Raw genomic sequence first — 22,735 nt, forward strand, 5'->3', positions numbered from 1 at the left:
ATAATGAGTCTCAGAGAGGAGAACAAGTGAGAACAACCAATGAGCATTAGTGTGGAACATGTTTCCCTGTTATTCTGGACAAATCTTTGGTGGTATTCTCATGAAAATAAACTTGCTGTAAATGCAATTACGGTGTGAGACGGGAAGAATTCTTTCAGCCATAAAAAAGCAATGCAAAAAGATTTGGGGAAAGTATAAACATTCAAATTTAAAACCTCCCAAAAGAAACATCTTGACTTTTCTTTGTGTAATGAGATACTAACTTTCAAATTGTCCTGACTTGGACAATTTGACCTGGAAAAAAAATAAAATAATAAAATAATAATAATTTAAAATAATTCAAATATTAAAATAATACACTCTGGATCACTGCATTCCATTGTTTTCTGTGGTTTTTTTGTTTGTTTGCTTGCTTGCTTTGTTTTGTTGTTGTTATTGTTGTTTTCTCCTTCAACAAAACCAGTGTCTAATATTGCAAGGGTATACATCACTCTAACATGATTTTGGATTTTTTGATTTTTTTTTTTTCTGATGATGTATGTACAGTCATTGTTATCAGCACTATTAAATTTATAGAATTAAAGAGAGAAAGATCATAAAATTGTCTAGTTTGACCCTCAGTGTATCACAGGCTCTTAAATTTCAGTAGTTTTCATGGGATGCATCTTAGATCTGGGTTTGACATATCTTCCAAACTACACTCAGCATCAATAGGAAGGCAAGAGGTGCAGAAACCAGTACTTCCGATAATTTGTGCCAATGTTTAATCACTTTCACTGTTACAAAGTGTGTCTGATTTCTCATTTGAATTTGTCTGGCATCCAGCCATTGGCTCTTCTTATGCTTTTCTCCACTAGATTAAAGAGCCCTTTAGTACCCAGTATATTTTCCCCATGAAGGTACCTGTACATTGTAATCAAGCCACCTCTCAATCTTGTTTTTGATAAGCTGGATAGATTGAGCTCTTTTTGAGTCCCACCGTAAGGCATTTTCTCCAGCCCTCAAATCATTTTTGCAGCTTCTTCCTGAACTCTCTCCCATTTTTCACCATCCTTTTAAAAAAGTGGACACTAGCACTGATGAAATATTCCAGTAGCTGTCTCACCAGTTCCTTACGCTCTGCACTGTACTTATTCATCCTCTGAAGAAAGGCAGAGCTAGTCAGAAGGCACCATCTGGTGAGGAAGTCTGGCTGGTGGGGGGCAGATTTAAATACTTAAAGAGTAGCAGAGGGGAGGGTGGAATGGGGAAAGGATATTTAAGGACTGACTTGCTAGACTATGATCATTTTTAGTATCCCCAGGAGGTTAGTGAATTCTTCTCCCTTGGACTCCTATTGCCTGTGTTTAGAAAGGTGAATATAGCAGATTATAAAATATGGAAAATGAAAATTTCATTGGGATTACACATGGATGAGGGGAATCAGCATCTGCCTGCTGGAAAACACAAGACTAACAGGGGTAAGGCAAGCAGGAAATTTAAAAGAAGAGAAATACCATGGTAGTCAAATAAGAAGAGAAGAAAATCTCAACAGTCAAAAGAATACAAATGAAAAGTGGATTTCATGACCCTAATTTAAGTAGTAGCATATATAAAAAAGCATTGGATTACTGAAGTTTCAGGATGCAGGTCCAGTATTCAAGCCAATGCTCACCCTCCAGAGCCGACACCTAAGAGAAGAGACTGATTTAGCCCCATTCTGGCTCTGCAAATTGTATGGCTTAATGAAAGATCTTTTTCAGAAGCTTATAAAGATGTTGAGTAAAGGGCAGGATGCAGAACCTGTGAATTGTTTACTTATGCACCCAGCTGATCATAACTGCTGGGGTAGCTCATGAGAAAAAGACTGCCAGACAGCCATAAAGCTGGTTGCTGAGATCAGAGGCGACATTCGGAGTTGCAGATATAAAAGGCATGCAAGTCCGAGAAAGCTTTTGAATGACTGTTTCAGAAGCTGTGGAAGCGAAAGCACTCTCTTCTCCCCTTCTGCAAGAGCTAAGGCATTTGTCTCTGTCTCTGCATTCAGCTATGCTTATTCATTCCTTTATGATCTTTAGATTGGATTTCTACAATGCATAGTGACTGAAGAATAAACTTGAAAAGTGCATGGCAGCTTCAGTTGTTACAGCAGGAGGCTACTTACTGCTGTGAAGGTATTAGCCCAAGCAGAAATTATACTGTATGAGCCCTACACTGTAAATGCTGACCCTGTGTTCACAATAGCACAAGCATTGTTCTGCCTTCTTTTTTTTTTTTTTTTAATCATCCAACTAATCAATAAGGATTCTTTATAAAGGTCACATGGTATTAAAAAACCTGTAACTCTGAACATTCTTTGTAAACATACGTCACATACTTTCATACACTTTCAAGAAAGGATGGTGCAAAATACTGTTGTTGTCTTTTAACCATCTGAATTTAAAAAACAAACAAAAAAACAAACAAACAAACAAAAAAAACATTAAGATACCTAAGGCACCTATAGATTACAGTTGATCCTTTCTGAAAAATTAAAACATTCTTTGTTGCTTAAACACTTCGCTAAAGGTCCCATAGCCCCTGCTAATATCCATACAAACTTTATAATTTCATACCAACATTGCCTGAATTCCAATAAATTATGCAACACAAAGAACATGAACAGCAACAAATTACACTGTAGCTGAGGAGACAGTGTTTCTTGGAATTCATGATATGGCTTTGCCATACTTAACTCATTGGTGTTACCAAAAAAACAAATAAACAAACAAACAAAAAACAAACAAGTGAAGACTGACGTGGAAGTATCTTAAAGCCTTCTTAAAAACTGAAACACAGATAAAATATGGCCTGGGATGCAGGAGAATGAACCTTTCCAGACATCTTTCCTTTTCACAGAGCACGGGGGCATTTTCTTCCTTCTTCTAAACGGCAATTAATCCCATGAGCCCAATACTAGCAAATACTGTCATGAAAGTCCAATTTATTCCAGATTTTATTTCCCATGCAAGATGGTTAAAAAGAATCAACACTATATTCAGATGCTTCTAGTCATTTTCACACTGGATAAATGTGCCAGGATGCACAATTTGAGAGTAGAACACAGAATTACTATAAGTATTAGGAAATTCTTTACTTTTACGTCTTACTTTTCCAAAGTAAAATAGTGCCACCAACAGAGGGTTCCTCCTCACAGAGAACAGCAAGAAAAATACATTTAAATTCTAAATTATTGTCAGGAATGTAAAAGTAAATTCTCTTTAAACATACATGAACGTGAACAATGTAATTTGTCCTTTGCAGACTACATTTTCTTAGATTTACTTCTTCCTGAAGGTGAATTGTTGGAGAAATTTCCAGAATACTTTATCTAGCTAGCCTTTTGTTGCCTGAGCATGAAGAAGTAAAAAACATGTCTTTTTTTTCCTAAACTTTTATATTCTAAATTGTGTTGCATCCAGATAGACTCAACATCCTCAAAGAGGTATAATTCCTTGTAGTTATTTGATAGTCTGATTTTTCATTTTCCAGAACAAATGATGCTATACTATCACAGAAATATTAACTCCTCAAAAATATTCTGTTCAAGCATCAGGCTTACCTCACTAAGGACAAGCACATTTAGTATGTTTGGAATGTTTTGAAATATTTTACATTTAAGTGATATATTATGAGTTCAGTAGATGATTTCCCCATTAGTATTTTTGATAGAAGTGTATTCATGTAGATCTTCATATTCTCTGATATGAATGTTTACTTCAAAATGTGTTTATTTGCAGCAAAAATGTGACATTGAGCACATAGAGTCAGAAAAGGAGAGCAGAAAATCCAGGTTCCATACTTATTATTAATCTCATCTTCTTTTTGACCTTAGCTAAATTACACTGAACTTGTGCTGCCTCAATTTCTCTAGTTCAAAACTGAGATAGAGATACTTCACTCCCTGTATGATGAAGCTAAGTATTTCTTTATATAAAAACGGGAGATCCTTTAGCAAAACTGATTCAATGCAAATAAACTAATTCAATGTTATGGTTGAGAATCTGAACAGAGAGCTATCAAAAAATGCAAAGGCAAACTCCCACAGCAATTATAAAGTAGGTCATAGTGAATGTATGTGTTAATGCATTGAAGAAACATATACTTGCTCAGTAAAAACTGCAGTGGAAATCATGGCTTTAAATGCCCAGAAATCTGAGAGTTCAAATTCTAGTGCTGAGTAACAGACCGAAAGTTGTATTTTCATTTAATAAGACTTTAAAACAGATAATGCCTTGTTTGCATTTTATCCAATCACTTCTGATACACTGCTCTATTGATCGATATGGCTTCTTTCCTTTTATTTTGACATTGTAGCAGCATATACATAGAACTGCAATGACACTGCTTCATTTGACATTGTGATATTCCCTGTACAGCTGCATTTACATCATTTTCAGCCCTTTAGAATTACAATAACTCCCATGAAATTAAATGATGAGCTATTATTATCACAGAAACATCATGAAAAATAACTAGTTTGAAAGCTGGATAGCAATATATTAGGTAGCCAGGCTATTCAAAACACAGATTTTATTATTATTATTATTTTTCTGGAAACCCTAACTAAGGTTCTCTTCCTGCTTATTCTCCTATTTGCACTGCTAAAAATGTGTCCTAGAAAAAAAGTCCTTTCTTCAGTAACTATCAAACAAATACAAGGACTGTCATATCACAGATCCATCTACTTGGTCAATAACAGATATTTAGAGAGAAAGATGAGAAACAGAGCATGAATGCTTCGTGTGGAAATTATCATTTAGGAATACCTTGAGAAAAAAGTTGTACCAGTGCCACTAAATTTAATAGCTTTTTCACTAATTCTCTAATACCTTTTGAAAACTATTTTCTTAGTATTTTGTGGTAATGAGTTCTGCGCTAAGACAGAATAGATTTCCTGTTGTATATCAAAATACAAAATCTAATTTTCTGGAACAGAAATCTGTGACTCTAAGAAGTGATAGGCATCTAAATAGAGATGTTTATTCTAGTAAAGTGGACCTATCTCTCCACTGCAGGAAAGATGTATGCCTATATGGAAAAGCTTATGCAAATTGTATTTTATATTAACTTGGTTTCTGGTGTGTGTGATCCTGTATATGATCCTAGGGAATACATTTAGAATGCACATAATGGGACTGAGTTATATAAAACTGAATTATCTTGAAAAGGGGGGGATTTAAATTAAAAACTGTCTCAAAGACACAACAGCAACACAGAATTTTTTTATGATGTGCCTCTGTGGTTTCAGTACATGTTCTTCTGAAAGGTAACTCCAAATGAAGCATGTGGCTTAGAAGTGATTTTCAAACCCAGTAATGTTATGTGCAATCCGCATCTGATGGATTTAAACTCAAAGTTTTCATAACAGTCTTCTTATTCATCATAAAGACCCAAATCCCTCTATTTTATTTATGAGGGTTTGTTTGTTGTCATTTTTGTTGTTGGTGGTGTTGTTGTTTTTTCCCTTGTGAAGTTGTCATTGTCTTTCATCTTGAGGGGAATCAAAAAACTACAGTAGGTACTTCTGATGTGGGGATTATGTTTTGTATGTACAAATCATTTCCTAAGGGAAATCTCTAAGTTGCAGGTAAGTAATAGTTGCCTCTAACTTTCTGGCCGCACTGATTAGCTGTTGAGATCCCACATCTTAGCTTCCACAACTGAGGCAACTGGCAGTAAAGCTGAAGAATCCTGAATTTTGCTTTAATAATGCAGTAATACTTCTATCTAGGCAAAGCGAATCTGCTGCTGCTAACACCAATTATACCCCAAAGGGACTCAGTCAGGAACTAACCAGCAGCAGTAACACATCCACAGTGCCGAAATATTTAGGTTATACGTTCTGAGGTAACTGACTAGTAGTCACAAAACCCCCTACATGCTGTCTCCCCTGCAGAATGGAAACTATTCTTATTCTGCAGTTGCTAATGCTTCTGAAGACTAACAGTTCACTGGGGTCTGAGGACCAATTACTTTTGAATCAAAGCACATCCCAGATACTGTGTGAGGATGTGGAACACTGGTTACATCCAGATTCCCCAGAACTCAAACATACTGCTGCACCATGCAGCCTAACTACTGTTCAACACTACAGACAAAATGCCCATGGTGGGACCAGCTGATCCCTTTCTCCAGGGACAACCTGATCGGTCCATAGTCATCTAGCCACCATTGCATATTCTTGCTTCCTGTTTATTCTCTTCATTTAAAATCAAGACACTGACAAGAAAGATATCTACTCATATATATGTGTTTCAGAGAGACAATTGTCTTCTCTTGGTATAATAGCCAGTCTCCTATTCTGTTTCCAATAGAAGAGAGAGCTCAGAAGTGAGCTTATCTTATCTTATCTTCAATTAAGACACTTTTGAAGGCACAGTTCTGAGCATTTTGGAGAAAGAAAATGTTCCTTCATAATTTTCCATTGGAGAACTGCTGGTTAAGAGTTGAAAAATGAGTGTTCACTTTTGCATATTAAAAAATTCAGATTATAGGATTATTGAAAAATAATTTTAAAAAAGAGGCTTAAACTTCCACAGACAAGAGAATCTTGCTATGAAGTCATTTCTACTGTCTAGAGGTGGCTTCAGACATCTGTCATAAGAAATTAAATGTGGATGTGCTTGTGATAATGTGAAGTTATAAAGTTGGCATTGAATTGGAACTTTATAGGATCACATCTGTGTATGTATTCTGGACCTATACTGTATTAAAAATATGATAAATACATCAATCTATGCTAACTGTATCTTTATGGGGTTTTGGTTTTGTTTCGTTTTGTTTTAACCTTTGAATCTCTTATACTATTCACAATGAATTCAGCTTGATTTTAACACTTCTGCAGTGACTACTGCAAAGCTTATTAACTTTTATACTATAATGCAGTCAATGTATTTATAGTTCTTGAAAATGTCACATGGCAATGTTATGCCAGGGACAGCACATCGCAGAGACTCCTTAAGATGTCTGCATTGTTGTATTCTATTTGTAGAGGCATTTTTGTCAGCAGCAATGAAGAAACAGAGCTGCGGCTGCAGCTCTTTCAATAACATTCAAGCTTATAGTTGACCCGAGGGGCTCACATTATGACATCCATATTTAATTTAACAATAAATCATATTCTCATGGACTACAGTATTGTATTATAACCTCATCGCTTTATGTGCATGGGAATGCAGAAAAAGCAGGCTAGTATGTATCTACAACACAGACTAAATGGTTAGTTCATGAGAGCAAGGTCAAAGTGTACGGTGACAACAATATATAAAAGGTTTTATAACAGCTTTTAGAAGTCTGAGGAAAAAAAGGACAAAAAAAAAATCAGTCAAGAAGGGACTGCATTTAACTTAAGGTACGTTTTTTAAAATCCTCTTAACTGTACCACCTTGCTTACTGTCAGTTTTAGTTCTGCTCTGCACTTCCCATGGCAGTCAGCATTCTCTGTATCTCATTTTCTTTTCTGCTTCATTTAAGCATATTTAAGGAGAAAATTAACACCATCTGAATCTTAAGCTTTACCTGTTCCTTCCTCCTAATGATAATTTCTTCTTTTTGTCCAGCATTTTTTACCATTGACCTTCTAGCTAACTCCAAACTGAATTTTCATATGTTTTCTATTTTCTCCCTCCTCTAGTCCCGCTTATTCTCATTTATTCTTGTTCCTCATTTCCCTCTTATTTGTCTCTGCGTGTATCACATCACATCATCCTCAACTTCTTCAGTTTCTATTCATACTAACTTCAACTCTCTTTCTAGTGCCTACTTCTTGCAGTCCTCTGTAATCTAACCTTCATTTAATTCATTCTTTCCTCCCCTTCAGCATTATTATTAATCTTCTACTGGCCAGATTACAGAATAACTTCTTTGCTCTTCTCCATCATCTGCTTCTGGCAACAGTTTACCCACTATTTACATTGCTCTCTTCCATGGACTTTATGAAATTCTATTATCCCTTTTAAAAGGTTCCACTTTTCCAAACTAAGTAGTTTCAATTACCTTTTTATTGGCAGCCTTGATCTTTGGTCTAGATGTCATCCTTAACATAAATTACATAAAATTAAGGAAGAGCAACTGTAGTAAAAGGCATTTCACTACTCTGATCCATTTTCTCTTTATACATTTCATCCAGCCTTCTGTTCATCATCTCTTCATGCATTGTATCTAAATTAGATTTTCAGCTCCTTGGGGTAAGAAGACATCATTTTCATTTATCTGTAAAGCACCATGCATGCTTATGGCTCTGTAGAGATGCTAAATATGTATATCCACATTTATTAAAATATTGATGCTTTTATCTATTCACATAGTGCAGAGGCAACATGGCAAAAGTTGTAACCATTTAAAAACTATTTTCTATCTGTAACGGCTATAATGTGATATATTTACAGTAGCTTCATGCTGTTCACTCTGTTTCCTAGTTCACATTTACATTGCTCTTTCTAGTCTTATTTACTAACACTGCCCCAAAAATAAAAATCTCATTTTTCTCTGACAGCATCAAAATCTTTTCTCTAAAGATAAAACGTAGGGTTAACATACAGTGGTTTTACTACTTATCCATACTGTGTGATTACATTCTTAGTGGGTGAAGGTTGGTGAATGAAGCCATGAAGTAAAGATAGTTCTTGCCCTCCAAAGTCTTGTAACTTAAATAGTCTTGATAGCCAAAATTTTAGGCATTTTACACACCAGAATTCTTGCTACTTAGTTTGAGAGGCACTGAAGTATCTGATTTTCAGAGTACAAGAGTAGAGCTCTTTCAAAAAGAGACACTCATTATTTGAGAAAGCATGTATTTGAGTGAGCAATCCTAAAAGCTAGGATAATTTTTAATGCAAAAAAAAAAATAAAGTGAAGACATGCATTAAAACACCTGTATTTTAATGCACAAGTGCAGTCACAGGCTGTAGATATACTGTCTTCTGTAGTCAAGCATATTAATTTCTTAGACAAAAGACATCAAGTAAGTAGGCATGCCCAAATCCCACAGCAAAATCCACATAGGCCCCTGTCATGACCCAGAGCTCATTGCATGAATAAGCCTGTACTAATCATTTTAAAAGTTAGCTCAAAGATAAGGAATTACTGTAGAGTAGACACTATACGCAGAGCAATTAAACTGTTCTGCTTCACATGACACTTAATAAATGGTTAAGCATTTAAGCATCAAATAATGTGAACGTCTCTGAGTCTCCTGTTTTGCAAGATATCTGAACTGAAAACTTGAAATGGGTTGCTTATTTGTGGGTCAGTACGTAGGGAGTGGCTTTAACAAACTGTTTACTCCAGCCTTCAGGAGGGAAGTTACATAGCGATAATGTGCATTTCTTCATAAAGTGTCTTACAGATGATGGATTTCATATTTATATTATCTTTGTTTACAGAGACCTGTTTGAACCAGTGGCCCACAGAGCTTATTACTGGACAAACAGATAGACATCAATTCAACATAGCATTAAAGCACCAATATAACTAAGCCTGTGTACAGTTGCACTGATTAGCCAGACCATACACATTTAAAAGCTTTGTTGACAAAGCTTTTAAATGACAAAGTAAGGCTCACTGAATGACAAAGTAAGGCTCATTTTACCCAACTCTCAATGTCTCCCATATAGCTAGCTACTTCCCATATAGCTAGCTACTTCAGAGCTAGTCTCCCCTCATTGTCTTCCTGGGCATGAATTGAACTGTGTAAATAAATGCACCTACTAAATAAATGCACACTATAAATTGCAGAGGAACTAGATTTGGTAAATTAACCCCGTTTATATTGCATTGAACAGTAAGAATTGAATGTTTATTAATTTCTTCATCTTCTTCAGAATAAGTCAAATACAGACATCTTGTGTACAACTTGGTAAGTAAAGAAAACAGGACCAATGGCTTGACTCATACACCAACCCTTGCTAATCCACAGAGTTTAATTTTTACTCCTTGACAAAACTTTTCTCCAGATATGGCCTGGGGCCAGATATGGCACAGCGCAGCCACTGCTCTCCAAAGGCAGCTACACTATGGTCTGCCTGCTTTAGACAGAAGCAGACCCCACCAACTGGTTTCAGAGAATGGCCCTTTGTATCTTCTACTTAGTTGAAGAAAAATTGGCATGGATGACAAATCTACGTTATGACTTTGAATGGAAAGGAGGAAGACAGAAAGGTATTTTTTAAATGAACATTTAAATGAACGTAACGGTAAAGAATATAAATATAGCAAAAGTAAAAGAGAAGCAAAATGAAGGCGTAAGAATGACTACAAAAACTATTAAATAAGAATACGACATTCATGATTGTGATCACATTGGACAAATATGACAGGGAGACTAACTGTTATATAAACAAACTGGCATTTTAAAATACGCTTCACATGATACATAGAGAGGTGACCTACTCCTTGTGAATTAGCTCAGAGAATCAGAGAATACTTCCAACCAGAAGGAAGGTAGGAATGAAAGTTCTCAAAACTGTATCAACTTTATTTCTATCAAAGTCAGTAGTAAAGCGTCGTGAAAAAAAAAAAAAAAAAGCCATGCTGGTGCTGAACACTGTTACATTGTTGGCCATCTTGATATATAGGCAGAAGCTGAGCTATAAAGACTTAATGGTCCTATACAGGAATGAATTATTATACGGACTTCATTCTGTATGGGAGATTGTATTCTGTAAGGATATTATGAGATATAATGGTCAGTTTTTCAGGTGCACTCAACTTTACATCCTTCACAATGAGAAGTATGTAATAAGCAGTTCAGAAGATCAATGTGGTTGCTTTATTCAATGAAGAACTATGGTCCTACAAAACTGAGTTTATAAATAATGTATGTATGGAGTACCTTTTCATCTATTTCCATCCCAAAATGGGGAAGCATGATTAAAAATACATGCTATCCTTTCAGCTGAACACTTTAAAAAAAAAAAAAAAAAAAAAAAAAAAAAAAAAACAGATAATTTTACTCAAATTTACAAGAGTTTAAGGTTCAAGAATCATTGGTCATTGCTGAATGCAAATAAGCACAAAGGAAAAATATATTAAGTTAGCACAATTGATCTTTCATCATTTTAAATGGTACCTTATAAAATTTCCTGTAAATTCAGCCTGAAATACTCCCATCATTGACTGTCATCAAGTAGAGCAGGGTCACTTTGGGAAAACCCATTCTCAGTGATGTAAATTACAGGGATATTATATGTATCCTAGAACAAGAGAGCAGAAGTTTTATTCAGAACAGATGTAAGAAAATCCATAAAATCAGATGCATTACCCTCTATCTTTTCTAAGCTACAAACTAAAACTAGTTTTCATCAAATTGCACTGACCCTATTAACTTAATTTTCCATGAGCTGACCTTTTATGACTAACAATGGAAAAGCAAAACTGTGCAAATATCCATGAAGACAGTGAAATGACTTATTTTAATGAGAAGACTAAAATATCTTTCCTGCATTAGCATCTGCTTATTGTCACTGCTCCTTAACCCCTTGGTACTGGCAGTCACCGCACGTCCCATTGCCAGGAGTAGATGCATGCCAGGAATGCTTACTGCTGGAATCACAAAGATCATTTCTGGAGTTCAAAAGACGATATAACACTGGTGTATTATTTCAAATTGTAAAATAGCTATCAAGTACAAAAGCAATAGGAAAATACTAAGGTTCCTACTCTTAATAGATAGCATGCAAAAATTAAATTAAAAATCCCAAGGTGACTCGTCTATTTATGTATCGTACAATGTCTTATGCCATCCAGATGGGCTCCTCAAAAAAAAAAATCACTCATATTACTCATTGGATTCTCAGAAACCTCATTGGCCAGCTAACAGTGGTTAAATAGTCCTGTGAGCCTTATGTCATACCTTGATATAATACAGAAGTCAGTGTAAACCCCATGGTACTACAGCCAGCCACAAACTCCCAGTTGCAACAGGCCAAGAAGGATCCATTATTTGTTCAGCCTCAATGACCATTGAGACGCTTAGATTCTTGTCTGTATTTCTTGATCTTAAGTGAAATAGTTCAGAGCAAAGAAGTCAGCAGTATTCATGACAATCATTTTTAACTCTTTACTGAATTCCAGAAGCCTTGATGATCAGTTCATAAAAGTGAATGTGTTACTGAAATACTGAATTTCTGTCTGGATATTCACCATCAGTAAATACTGTTCTGATAAACCTGTCTAAGATAAAGGATAGCTGCCATGTAAGCTCTGGAACCAGGTTTTATTGTAGCTGGGGCTATGCCCTTTTCACAACCATCTACACCAACAGCATAAGGCTTATTAATAGTGATCCACAGATTCACTCAGTCTTCAAATGCTCTGCAGCAGTATTTTGCATGAATATCAAAAGTCTCAATGATCTTTTCAGATCTCCAGCCCCTTTATCTTCTAAAGACTGAGGTAAGTCAAAGTGATACAGTGAGCAGGATGCCATTTGCCAAGTTATTAATGATTTTGTTGATGTAATTGACTCCCCAAAACATTGAAAGAAATATGAACGGGTTAACTTATTACATTTATTACATTTTTACACGTGAAGATACCTCACTGCACATTTTTCTCTGTTATGAGATGCAAACATTCTCTCTCAACTACATGCTGACTACTGTTACAAGACCCCAGAGTTGGCAAAAATGCTCAGCACACAACATCTTCTATTCAGGCACATAAAATAAAATGAGGATGCAAATTTTCAAAGTAGATCACTGGACAGCAGCTCCTCAGGAGAAACATAATTCTGATGGGTGCTGGTCACATGAAAATATAATCCTTTCATTAAAATGCCTGAATGGCAGCCCAGCTGCTTGTACAAAACCAGAATGCATTGGAAAAATCCTGACACTTCAGAGTATGACAGGTAGATTTGTTCCAATGAAAGTATTTCTCGCCTTGAGAACTCTATCTTTTAAAAACTTTAGTGTCACATTCAGCGAGGTAACCAAGCTGATCTTTTATGATTTGAATTTGGTTATCTGGGTAAACTGCTTCCTCTCGGCTGTTCTGTTTTCTATCGCTCTCCATGCCTACATCAAGACAAAGAAGATATTGTCGATGTACTAAGTACTTTGCAGTGGTGTGAATTTAATCATTCCCTCATTCAATGGGGCATCCTACCAGATCTACATGAAATTTATGGCTTTTCATGGTACTCTGATAGATTTCAGGTGTTTAGGGCACTGGTCTATTTAGCTACCAACTTGAACAACTTTGCAATATTTTATCCAAGCAACCAACTCTCTTCCTTTTACACTACCGTTACGCAGACAATTCAGTCTCTCTGGTTCTCAGAAGGAATTAACTCACCTTTCTAAAATCTCATGACTTCCAACCTTTCTTGTCCCCCATTGATAAGACAGACTTCAACTACAATTTCTTGGATGCACTGTTAACATCGGCCAGCACTGGGGATGCATTTCTAGAGGCTTAAAAGGAATCCACCTTCTGTACAGATTTAGCAGTGGCTGACATGAATATGCTTCCTAAAGGACTATTTTTATGCTGCTCAGAGTTCACTGCAAGTTTAAATATCAAAATACCTTAAGCTCTCATATAAGCATTTTTAATTTTGCTTAAATCCAAACACAGCTACATTGCTTTTAAGCCTTTTGAAAACACTAGATATAGCAAAACACATCATAAGCTCTGGTTCAAAGAGTATCAATTAGCCTGCTCTTTTACTAGAACTATCTGGTTTAGTGAGGTAATTGGAAAAGGCCAACAGAGGCCTTGAATTATTATTTGTTAAGCTAAGAGGCTCCAGCCAGGAATAGGTCTCCATCATGCCACTGGAATTTAGAATCAGACAGCCTTTGCTTCAGAGACTTGGGCTAAATATACCAAAGTGTTTAAGAACCTTAGAAACCTAAAATTCATTGAGGGTTTGTGGGTCAGCTGCTTAGGAAATGTCTATCCCTAGGAGTTGCTGTATTGAAGCCCCAAACTGAAAAAGGTCTAAAAAAGTTGAGAACTCAGCAGAAAGGAGGAGGAAGAAAGGAAAACTAAGCTGCACAAGTTAACAAAATGTAGGCTTAGGAGATTACATACGGTTTGTATTATTATTATCAGTGTGTGAACCACAGATTTTTTTAATTCATATGAGGAAATTGGTTCAGTAATAAATATGTCTCTACTGTATTGTACTATACAGTCCCAGCAGTGTGTAGGTCCAGCTTTGTGTGTATTGATATCAGGCTTCAAATTATCCTAATTGCAAATGACTGATCTTAAGGATTTGTGTCAAATTGCTTTTTTAATGCAACATATACTGCAGCAATCAATTATGAACCCCATATATAGACAGTGCCTTCTTGTAAGCAAACAGGTGCAAACACATGTCTTAGCACAGCTCAACTCAATAAGTTTGTTTACAAAGTAATTAACTCAATAAGTTTGTTTACAAAGTAATTCACAATAAATCTCACAGGTAGTTTGCTTTTTCTTCCAAGCACAGCACCAAAAGAATTTATTAAATTCTGAGGAGATATATACACCCACATAAAAAGGGGAATGATTATATCAGAACTGCAATTTTTGAGAAGAATATTCTTGCAATTTGCAACAAATTAGGTGCAAATACAGTTTGTGTCTGTTACGTTTGAACAGTGACCCATTTAAATTCAGAGGGACTGGCTGTGTGTTAACTGTTACTGGTGGGACTACAAGTTTTACTACATAAACATAATCTAGGGAAAACAATCCTTCACTAGTATATAATTCTACCATGTTAAGAGTAATGGTCAACTAGAAGACAATACTTTTTCTTATTCTAATTTTAAAATTATAAATTTTATAATACAATTTATAGCGTTTAAGCTCAAACAGCTACCATTCATTCTTTGCATTTCAATTAAACAACAATATTGGAAAAGATTTATCCTTTGTGTTAGGGAAAAGAGAGAGAGAGAGAGAGAGAGAAAGAAAGAGAAATCTAACTGCATCCCTGAAAAATATGTCAATTCAAAATTCCAGATTTTGCCATACCTTCCAGAGTAGCCTGGTTTAGTGTTTATGGCTGTATCTGCGAGTTAGCTAAAAGCAGAACTACAGAAGAAAACTTTCCTCCAGGAAAATGTGTAGATAAGTGTTTGTTTGTTTTTTGTTTGTTTGTTTGTTTTTTGAGATATCCCATAATTCTGGTATTACAGACATGTAGGAGCATTTTGTTATGGTAAATTGAAGGATTCTTCTTTTCTCCTTTCTATCATCCCATCCCAGTTCCCTGCCTCAATGCCGAAGTGAGGCAAACCATCAAACTCTCCCAGACCCAATAGCCCCATGCCTGCTGCTTCTGTCTTCCTCCGCATCTGCACTTAGTGTTTAGCAGCTAACCTCTTCTGCTCATGGCAGCTTTTAGGGCACAAATAATTGCGCGAAAATTCTTCAAAACCAAACTTGGTCCTGACACGTTTTAAGAACAAGACACCTACAGCACTGCTTCTTTAACAGACGCCACCCCCACTGAGTTGGAAACAAAATTGTTTTAAAGGTTTTCAAATGTCCTCTGTTTTAGGTGTGAAATTGGTAGTGAATCTCTTGGTGTGAATGATTTCATTTGAAAGGACATTGCTCTAAGCTTTCTAATTCTTCACATGCTCTTTGTAAAAATGTTTATATAGAAGATGATGGCCTTTCCGTGCTAGGCAGTTACAATTGCTTAAACAGATCACTGCACAAGAGAAGTGAACTCCTGCCTAATGAAAGCTGGCCTACTTGGAGTTCCTCCAATGCCCTTTCGCTAAATGTAAAGTTCATAATATTAATCAGGCAACTGCTTATACTGGGGATCGAGTGAACATTTTCTGAAATTATAGCCGAGTTTTGTCAAAATGTTAGCTTTCCTTACCAAGTCTCTGCTATCTTCCACTCCGATGACTGAAAAACAAAGCCTGTTCAGCGGGCAGCTCTGTGGCATTGCATGGAGCCTGCAGCACTAGCTGAAGGAATATCAGTACAGGAAGAAACCACAAGGACCCAGCCAAATTTAAATTCAATGTGCCACAAAAAGCATTCCAAGGGAAGGACAAGCTGTGCTAGTAAAAGTGGGCCACATATTGTAAATTTTGGTGGCAAAGGGAAGTCTTCTGTTCAAGCCTCTACGGGATGCTGGCACAGCTTTTGCAGTCATGCTCGGCAGGGGAAAATGGCTGGTTGGTCTGTTTACAGCAGATCCACCAACACCCCCCCCAGCCCTCCCCCCCCCCCTTCCTGAATTCTTGAAACAAAGGCTCCTTTGCTCTCTGGTGAAAAATATAATCTGCAGAGGACAGACTGCTGCCTATTGAACAGTCAAGCTCTCCATGACCAAAATCCTGCAGAAAAATATTGCTTCTGCTTCTTAGTACTGATCAGAAAAACCAAGAGCATTTTCTTTGAAGCCTTCCATTTTTTCAATCTTCAAACCAGTGGAAGAAAAGAATTTCCAAGGCAAACACGGCCCCAGAAGTGCAAAGGTATATATCTTCTTGGTAGAACTGAGATTCAGAGTAGGAGACGGAACTGAGATTCAGAGGTTCATCCAAATCTGCTTTGCATGTTTTCCTCAGAATGTTATCCTCCCAGCATACAGGAGACCTCAGCCAACTGCTTTGATTCTCCCATTCTTTCTGGTTCAGCTTCAGTTGCTTTTATACTTCACAATTCTCTTTATTTCATCTTTTTTTCCATTCCCTATTTTCTGCAGGGAATGCTGCCATTTCCATATTTTTTTTCTAGTAAGTCACCTTCATCTTTCCCCCAGTCTATACCAACAGAATTAAATAAAGAAATCAGATGTGCAACAAATTTTGTATCTGACATCTAGCAATCTGGCCAGCTTTTTTTTTTTTTTTTTTTTTTTTTTTTTTTTTTTTTTTTTTATGTGCTGTATCCCTTTACACGTATACTTTTATATTATCTGCTGAGGTTGTGAAAACTCTTCTCCTCAGAGCAGGAGCTGTCTTGTGTTTGTCACAGACATAGTCCCTAGCTGAGTCTGAAGAATCCCCTTTAGTTCTCTAAAATAAATAAATAAATAAAAATCTGGAAAGAAATGTCCCTCAGTGTAAAACAGTCAACGTGAAGTTCAGTACGTCAGGGTATACTGATAATCTATCTAAATGTATTTGCCAAATAAGAGATTTGTCTATTGTAAGCCATCCAAAAATATCCTTGTGGCTAGGATTCCTGTAACTAAAAACATTCTGATGAAGCAAAATGATTTAAAGTTACAATTAAACTGAAGTAAGCAAAAATACATAGGAAACATAATACTAATCCTATCCCAAAAGATTGTGCTATCCAAAGGGATCTAGAATATTAATTAGTAAGTTGTTGCAAACCTATAAAAAATCATCCCATAATTACTCTGAAAAAAGTTGCAATTTCAAAGCTACACTGCAGAATAACATACTGGATTAATTATGCCAGACTGCAGCAATAACCTTGAATTAAAGCTGCAACCTTCTATTTTTAAGAAACAATTGCCTTTCTGGTTGATGAAACCTGTCGTCCCATCAGGTAACAGACGTGACCAGGAAAGAGAAAAGCGATAATGAGTCAATCCAAGCTGTTTGATACATTTCAAATCTTCCTCCCACAGAGTGTAGCTGCCACAAGCTACATCACCAGTCTGGTTCTTGAAAACTCGATCTCCTCCCTGATGGGTGAATGTGTCCCAGACATTAGGGCCCTTCCCATCTGCATTCCAGCCTTCTGCTTGAAAAACAAAACTTGGTTGTTACACTTTTGACATCAAAAAGCATATGTTGAATGTAAATATTTACCATGAAGTAGGCACAAGAACCTCAAAATCCTAAAAGCAAATCAAGCAGTATCTCCCTCCCCACATCATTTAAAGTAACTAGGAACTTTCAAGCATTAGTATATATATTTGCAATAGGTTTTGCGTTAATTCATATTTTTGCTTGCTGCTAATTATTTGAAAATCCTGCTTCAAAAAGTACGAGTTCTGACACACTTCATACTTCCTTAGCCAAAAATCAGATGTTTGCAACTCTGGAGATATTACAAGTTTTCACAAAGGGCATTTTCTAATGCAGCTTCCATCCATAAATGTAAAAGATCAGTCCATATCAAAGAAAGCCTTTAGGGTATGAGAAATACATCCAACAAATCGACACTTATGGCTTTCTAGATGTCCTTTGAAAATCCTGACAGTCTGTTAAAAAGAAAGGAATGCCATTATGAGCCATGGCCCTAGGCATATACAAGCTGAATTAATAACACAGCTCTGAAAAACTTCTGCTTTTTGCTTAGCCAAACGTTCACAGAAATGAATTTTAAATGTTCAAAATCCCTGCACCATTTTCTTCACTTTCATAGTTTTGGGAAATTTCTTTACAATCCCAAAAATAGAGATAGTGAGATTACGTTTAAAATATTTCAAATTTAGCTGTTGTTTGAGATTACACATCATTAACATTACATAGAACTTAAGCCAAACAAATGCACCTTCCTTCTTGACAAGCTTCTTTGTCTTTCCAGAGCAATGCTGTAACGGAGGCAAACATTTCATTTTTAATGTGGAGAGCAATGTAAACCTACACTCCTGCAAAGTAAGATTTTATCATAAAATTCCAAATAACCCCAAAATGACCAACATCATTTACCAGCAAGATTTTTCAGAGCTCCAGTGAATGCATTGTTCCAGGGTTACTCTCTAAAAACTAAAATGACATTGTGTGTTAAAATCATGTATAAATTAAATATCAGTTGGGTTGTAAGATTAATAACTATATAATAGCTACATATCAATCCTCAATAAAAGTGTTTTAATAATCAATTAGTATCATAGAAATTAGAGATGGAGGAGAACTATTAGGAGGTCATTGAGTCCATCCCCTGCCAACGCAAGATTGCTCCCTTAAGTATATTCGGTACTTAATACACATCTGTCTTATTAAATCTAAGTTTAATGCAAGGTTAAGCATATTGAAGACACTTAATTTAAAGCATTACTAAAATTTGTAATATCACTTCTATAACCTAGCTTTTCAAAGATCATTGTCACATTTCATGTTCTTTACAGAATTTTATTGCAGCACATGAACACCAATACATCTACATTTGGTTGGTCAGTAAATTAAACTCTTATGTGGGACAACCTTCAAAGTAGGTCAAATTTTAGATCCAGACAGTTTGAGTTTCTCTTGATCTCAGATTTTATCACAGACTTTGCGCTCTGCCTGTATGGTCTTTAGAAAATACTGTACTAAGAATTTTCTCTATCCTGCTTTTGATTTCAAATATGCCTACAAAAATAAATATTCATTTCAGAGGAGTGCATGAAATAACAAACAATAGTAATTCTTTGGTGGTACATAGAATATGGAAGCCTTTGAGAGCAGGCTTCCTGCACCACATCAACATGACACAGCTCCTTTTCACCATGGTGGGGGTAAAGGGAAGCCAAAAGCTGCCAGAATGGGCAGCTAAAACACCTTCGTTTAAGAATCAGCAGCTAGTACCAAAGCTGCATCATTGCTTTTTGTGTCTGCCTTCCTCCAGTGAAGGAGATGAGAGGGAGGGGGAGAAGCATTTGATTTTCAGCAGTCTGACAGTACTTCTCTGGTGGTCATTAGCCACTATAAAGCCAATGGGGGCTGTGTCAAACAGACCCACTTTCAAGCATTCCTCATCTTGTTCAGAGAGCCTCTCTGTACCATGTGGAGTACCTGAGCTAGCTAAATAAAGTGTAGGAAGCAATCCAGGCATGGCAACAGAGAGCTCCACATACACTAAAGTATCCTGCTGAGCCACAATTAGCCTGCACAGAGCTCTGCTCTGCTTCAGCTAGCTTCAATGAACTGAGCCTGCACCTCTAAGCTTGTTCTGAAACCTCTATGCTACATGGCAGTTCATAGTGGAGACATACCCTGAGTTTTAGTAAGCTTCAGGGCCAGGAAGAAAAAAAAAAAAAAAAAAGAATAAGGAACTGATTTACTGATTTTACATTTCAAACACACAGGTGAGGTTTAGCTATCAAATCCTTACTTAGTACAACAACATGCCATCAAGTGATTAATCTAATGATGAACATGATGAAAGGTGATGCATATTCCCCATTCTCTGCAATTATTACAATAGAATAAGATAGGATTCTTTTCCTTTTCAGTGGAGCTAGTGAATTGGGGCTATTACTGATCAGACTATTTTAGTTTTCATCTGCTTTCCAAGTTAGGTTTTCTTCTAATTCAGATGTGCTTTTACCTTTCAGAGTGAAGTTTTCCTGGCCTGGTCTCTGCTAGGTAAAATTTTGTTTGAATTAATGTAGCTTGTATGTAGGCATATGAAAGAAGTGAAGAAAACCACTTTTACCATTACAAGATTTTTTTGCAACTTTTCCCTCCTTTCAAAGAAAAAAAAAAGTCAAGCAGAGAGTTGAAATTTAGCATAGAAATGGCCCTCAGTAAGAAGAAGTGCCTTTGAGTGTTCTGGTGCAAATTGATTTTGATTTGACTGAGTCATGAACCTCTGAAATCTGCACTTTGAGCATGCAGAGTACAATTGGTATGATTTTTTAGCACTTTGAAATATACAGAGTGAAGAAGGTTGTGCTGTGCATAAATACATAGCTGACAGTAAAAAAAAAAAAAAAAAAAAAAAAAAAAAGTAGACTGTCAAGCCCTTGCCTCATCTACTGTGTATCTTGTGATATGTGCAGCAACTGGGTTTGGAGTCTACAAGAGCTATTGCTTCAATCGTGCTGCCTTTAAGTCAGAAGCTGCATAGCTTCCACAGCTTTCAGGAGGAGGAATTCCCTGTTGAGTTTCTTACTTCTGTGGGAAAAGGGTCATTTGAGCAATGTCTAGACCACATTATAGATTTTTTTTAACGTTTCTCCCACTCAGAGGCCTTAGGAAAGCTCATTAAAAATACATTAAGAGAACATTAAAGTTGCACATCTAGCCACTCAAAAGGCAGGAAATTATAATGTCATCTGTATGCACACACAATTCACATTTTAAGAATTAGTTAGCAGAGCTCTGCGCGTTGCAGGACTTGAGTTAGGATCTGGCCCAGAATATCGATTCCCGGGGACGAGTGAGCTGTTCAGGCTATTAGGTGAAACGAGCAGAGCTCGTTAAAAGGTTCCAGGCATGGGCAAATATTCTCGCTTTCAGCAATAACCAAGAACTAAAGGCTACATCCTCAAAGACAATTTTAGATCTACAACTCCCATTTAGGCACTGAAATCAATGGGAGCTAAGTGCCTGTACGCTGCAGGGTATAATATGAGAAAATCAGATCTATATGTATTTTAGGGGTCTCTAAACACACATTTATGAAGAGAGAAAGGTTGGGGGTTTACAGCTGTCAGTGTCCCTGTATCTTATAGATTTGCATTCCCTACTCTGCCACATAGTTTCTTACCATGCTGGGCAAACTGTTTTATCAGTGGCACATGCTTGGGGGGGTTCTCCCACTGTTAACCTCCCAGTTCACAGTTTTTCATATTCTTTGAAGATGAATTCCTCCTTGAGGACCCCCATGAGTACCAATATCTGATGAGGGAGTTCTCCCATCCGTGCTCTTTGGGAACAGCCAATAGTAACCTACCTAAAGTAGCTCTAGAGAAAGGAAATAAGAGCTGGTGGGAAAATGACTTATTTCTGTCCTCCTCCCCCTCCCCCTCCCCCCCCTCCCAGTAGCTAGTGGTGGAGGTTCCTCCTCCATTCCCATTACCTAACCATATTTCTGAGATCTGAATCACCTTTTAGCCTCTTCTTACTGCTCAGGCCAGAAGTGTTTAAACAGAAGTGCTACATGCATTTGCATCAGAGGCAGCATCCAGGCAGTGAGGCAAAGATCAATCACTCTCCTTCCTGGATCCTGACTTCCTGCTCACTTGAAACTTCCTTAACACTTTGGCAGCTAAAAATTGACACCTTCAATTTGATATGCCGCTGTAGCTGCACCCCAAGCAAATCCAGCTGGAAAAGCAATATCCTCTAGCACCAGCTGCAGAGGACAGGCGAATACACAGCATTATGCGATGCTATGGAGATGTGGGCTTCGTTTGCAGACAACAGTTTCTGGCTCGATCACTCTTCCACTTGTTACAAGCAGATTCTGTACTGAAGACAAAAATAAACCCTGTGCAGCTTCACAGGCTGAAGGGTAAGCCATGCACTTTGCATATCTCCGGATTAAAGCAGAGAGATTCAGTCAGCTAACAGTGAAAGCGAAAAAGGCAGCAGTGGAAAAGCCTACAGTGGTCATGGTAAAAGGGCTCCACCTAGTCCGCAGCATCGGCAAACCGAGCAGGTTCCCATTTCCCTTCACCTCCCCCTTGTATCCCACTCCCCCGCCGAAGGACATTGGGGACCCTCTACTCATCATAAATCCTTCAGTCACCAGTCAAAGAATCCTTTCTACCCTTTCCTAGCTTCAAAAAGCAGCAGCACCTCTGCATTTCTGGCATCAAATGTATATTTTTTCTCTCCCCATACCAAAACAATTGGCCTGTCCCTGCTGCAGTGGATGGGAAAGGATGTTTTAGCCATTACATGGTAAGCAATGGAAATCAATGAATAGGAAAGTAAGTTTTATGTGGGAGTATAGGCAGATCTTTCTCTTTCTTTAAAGTCCCATGGATGCTTTTTTTTTTTTTTTTCTTTCTAGATTAGCAACGACAACCTTATGGCACATGTGCCAGGCTCAGCACCTGCAGAGCAGCCCTCAGGTCTCTGCCTCTACCTTCTGCCAGAGCTGTTACTGCTCC

General features: G+C 37.0%; 1 protein-coding gene across 1 annotated transcript in view; it reads right to left on the reverse strand.

Annotated features, from left to right (window-relative positions):
• Positions 1-11,090: 11,090 nt before the first annotated feature.
• Positions 11,091-22,735, reverse strand: part of LOC311209270 (cytosolic beta-glucosidase-like) — a gene marked incomplete at both ends in the record, with an annotated part of 38,621 nt that continues 26,976 nt past the window's right edge. Inside the window, 7 exon segments of the mRNA XM_084286534.1 lie at positions 11,091-11,129; positions 11,133-11,213; positions 11,873-11,890; positions 11,894-11,971; positions 12,189-12,316; positions 17,476-17,703; positions 21,900-21,972. Coding sequence (XP_084142660.1) covers positions 11,091-11,129; positions 11,133-11,213; positions 11,873-11,890; positions 11,894-11,971; positions 12,189-12,316; positions 17,476-17,703; positions 21,900-21,972 — 645 coding nt within the window.

The sequence above is a fragment of the Netta rufina genome (genome assembly GCF_964035555.1).
Source record: "Netta rufina genome assembly, chromosome: 4".
Classification (NCBI taxonomy): domain Eukaryota; kingdom Metazoa; phylum Chordata; class Aves; order Anseriformes; family Anatidae; genus Netta; species Netta rufina.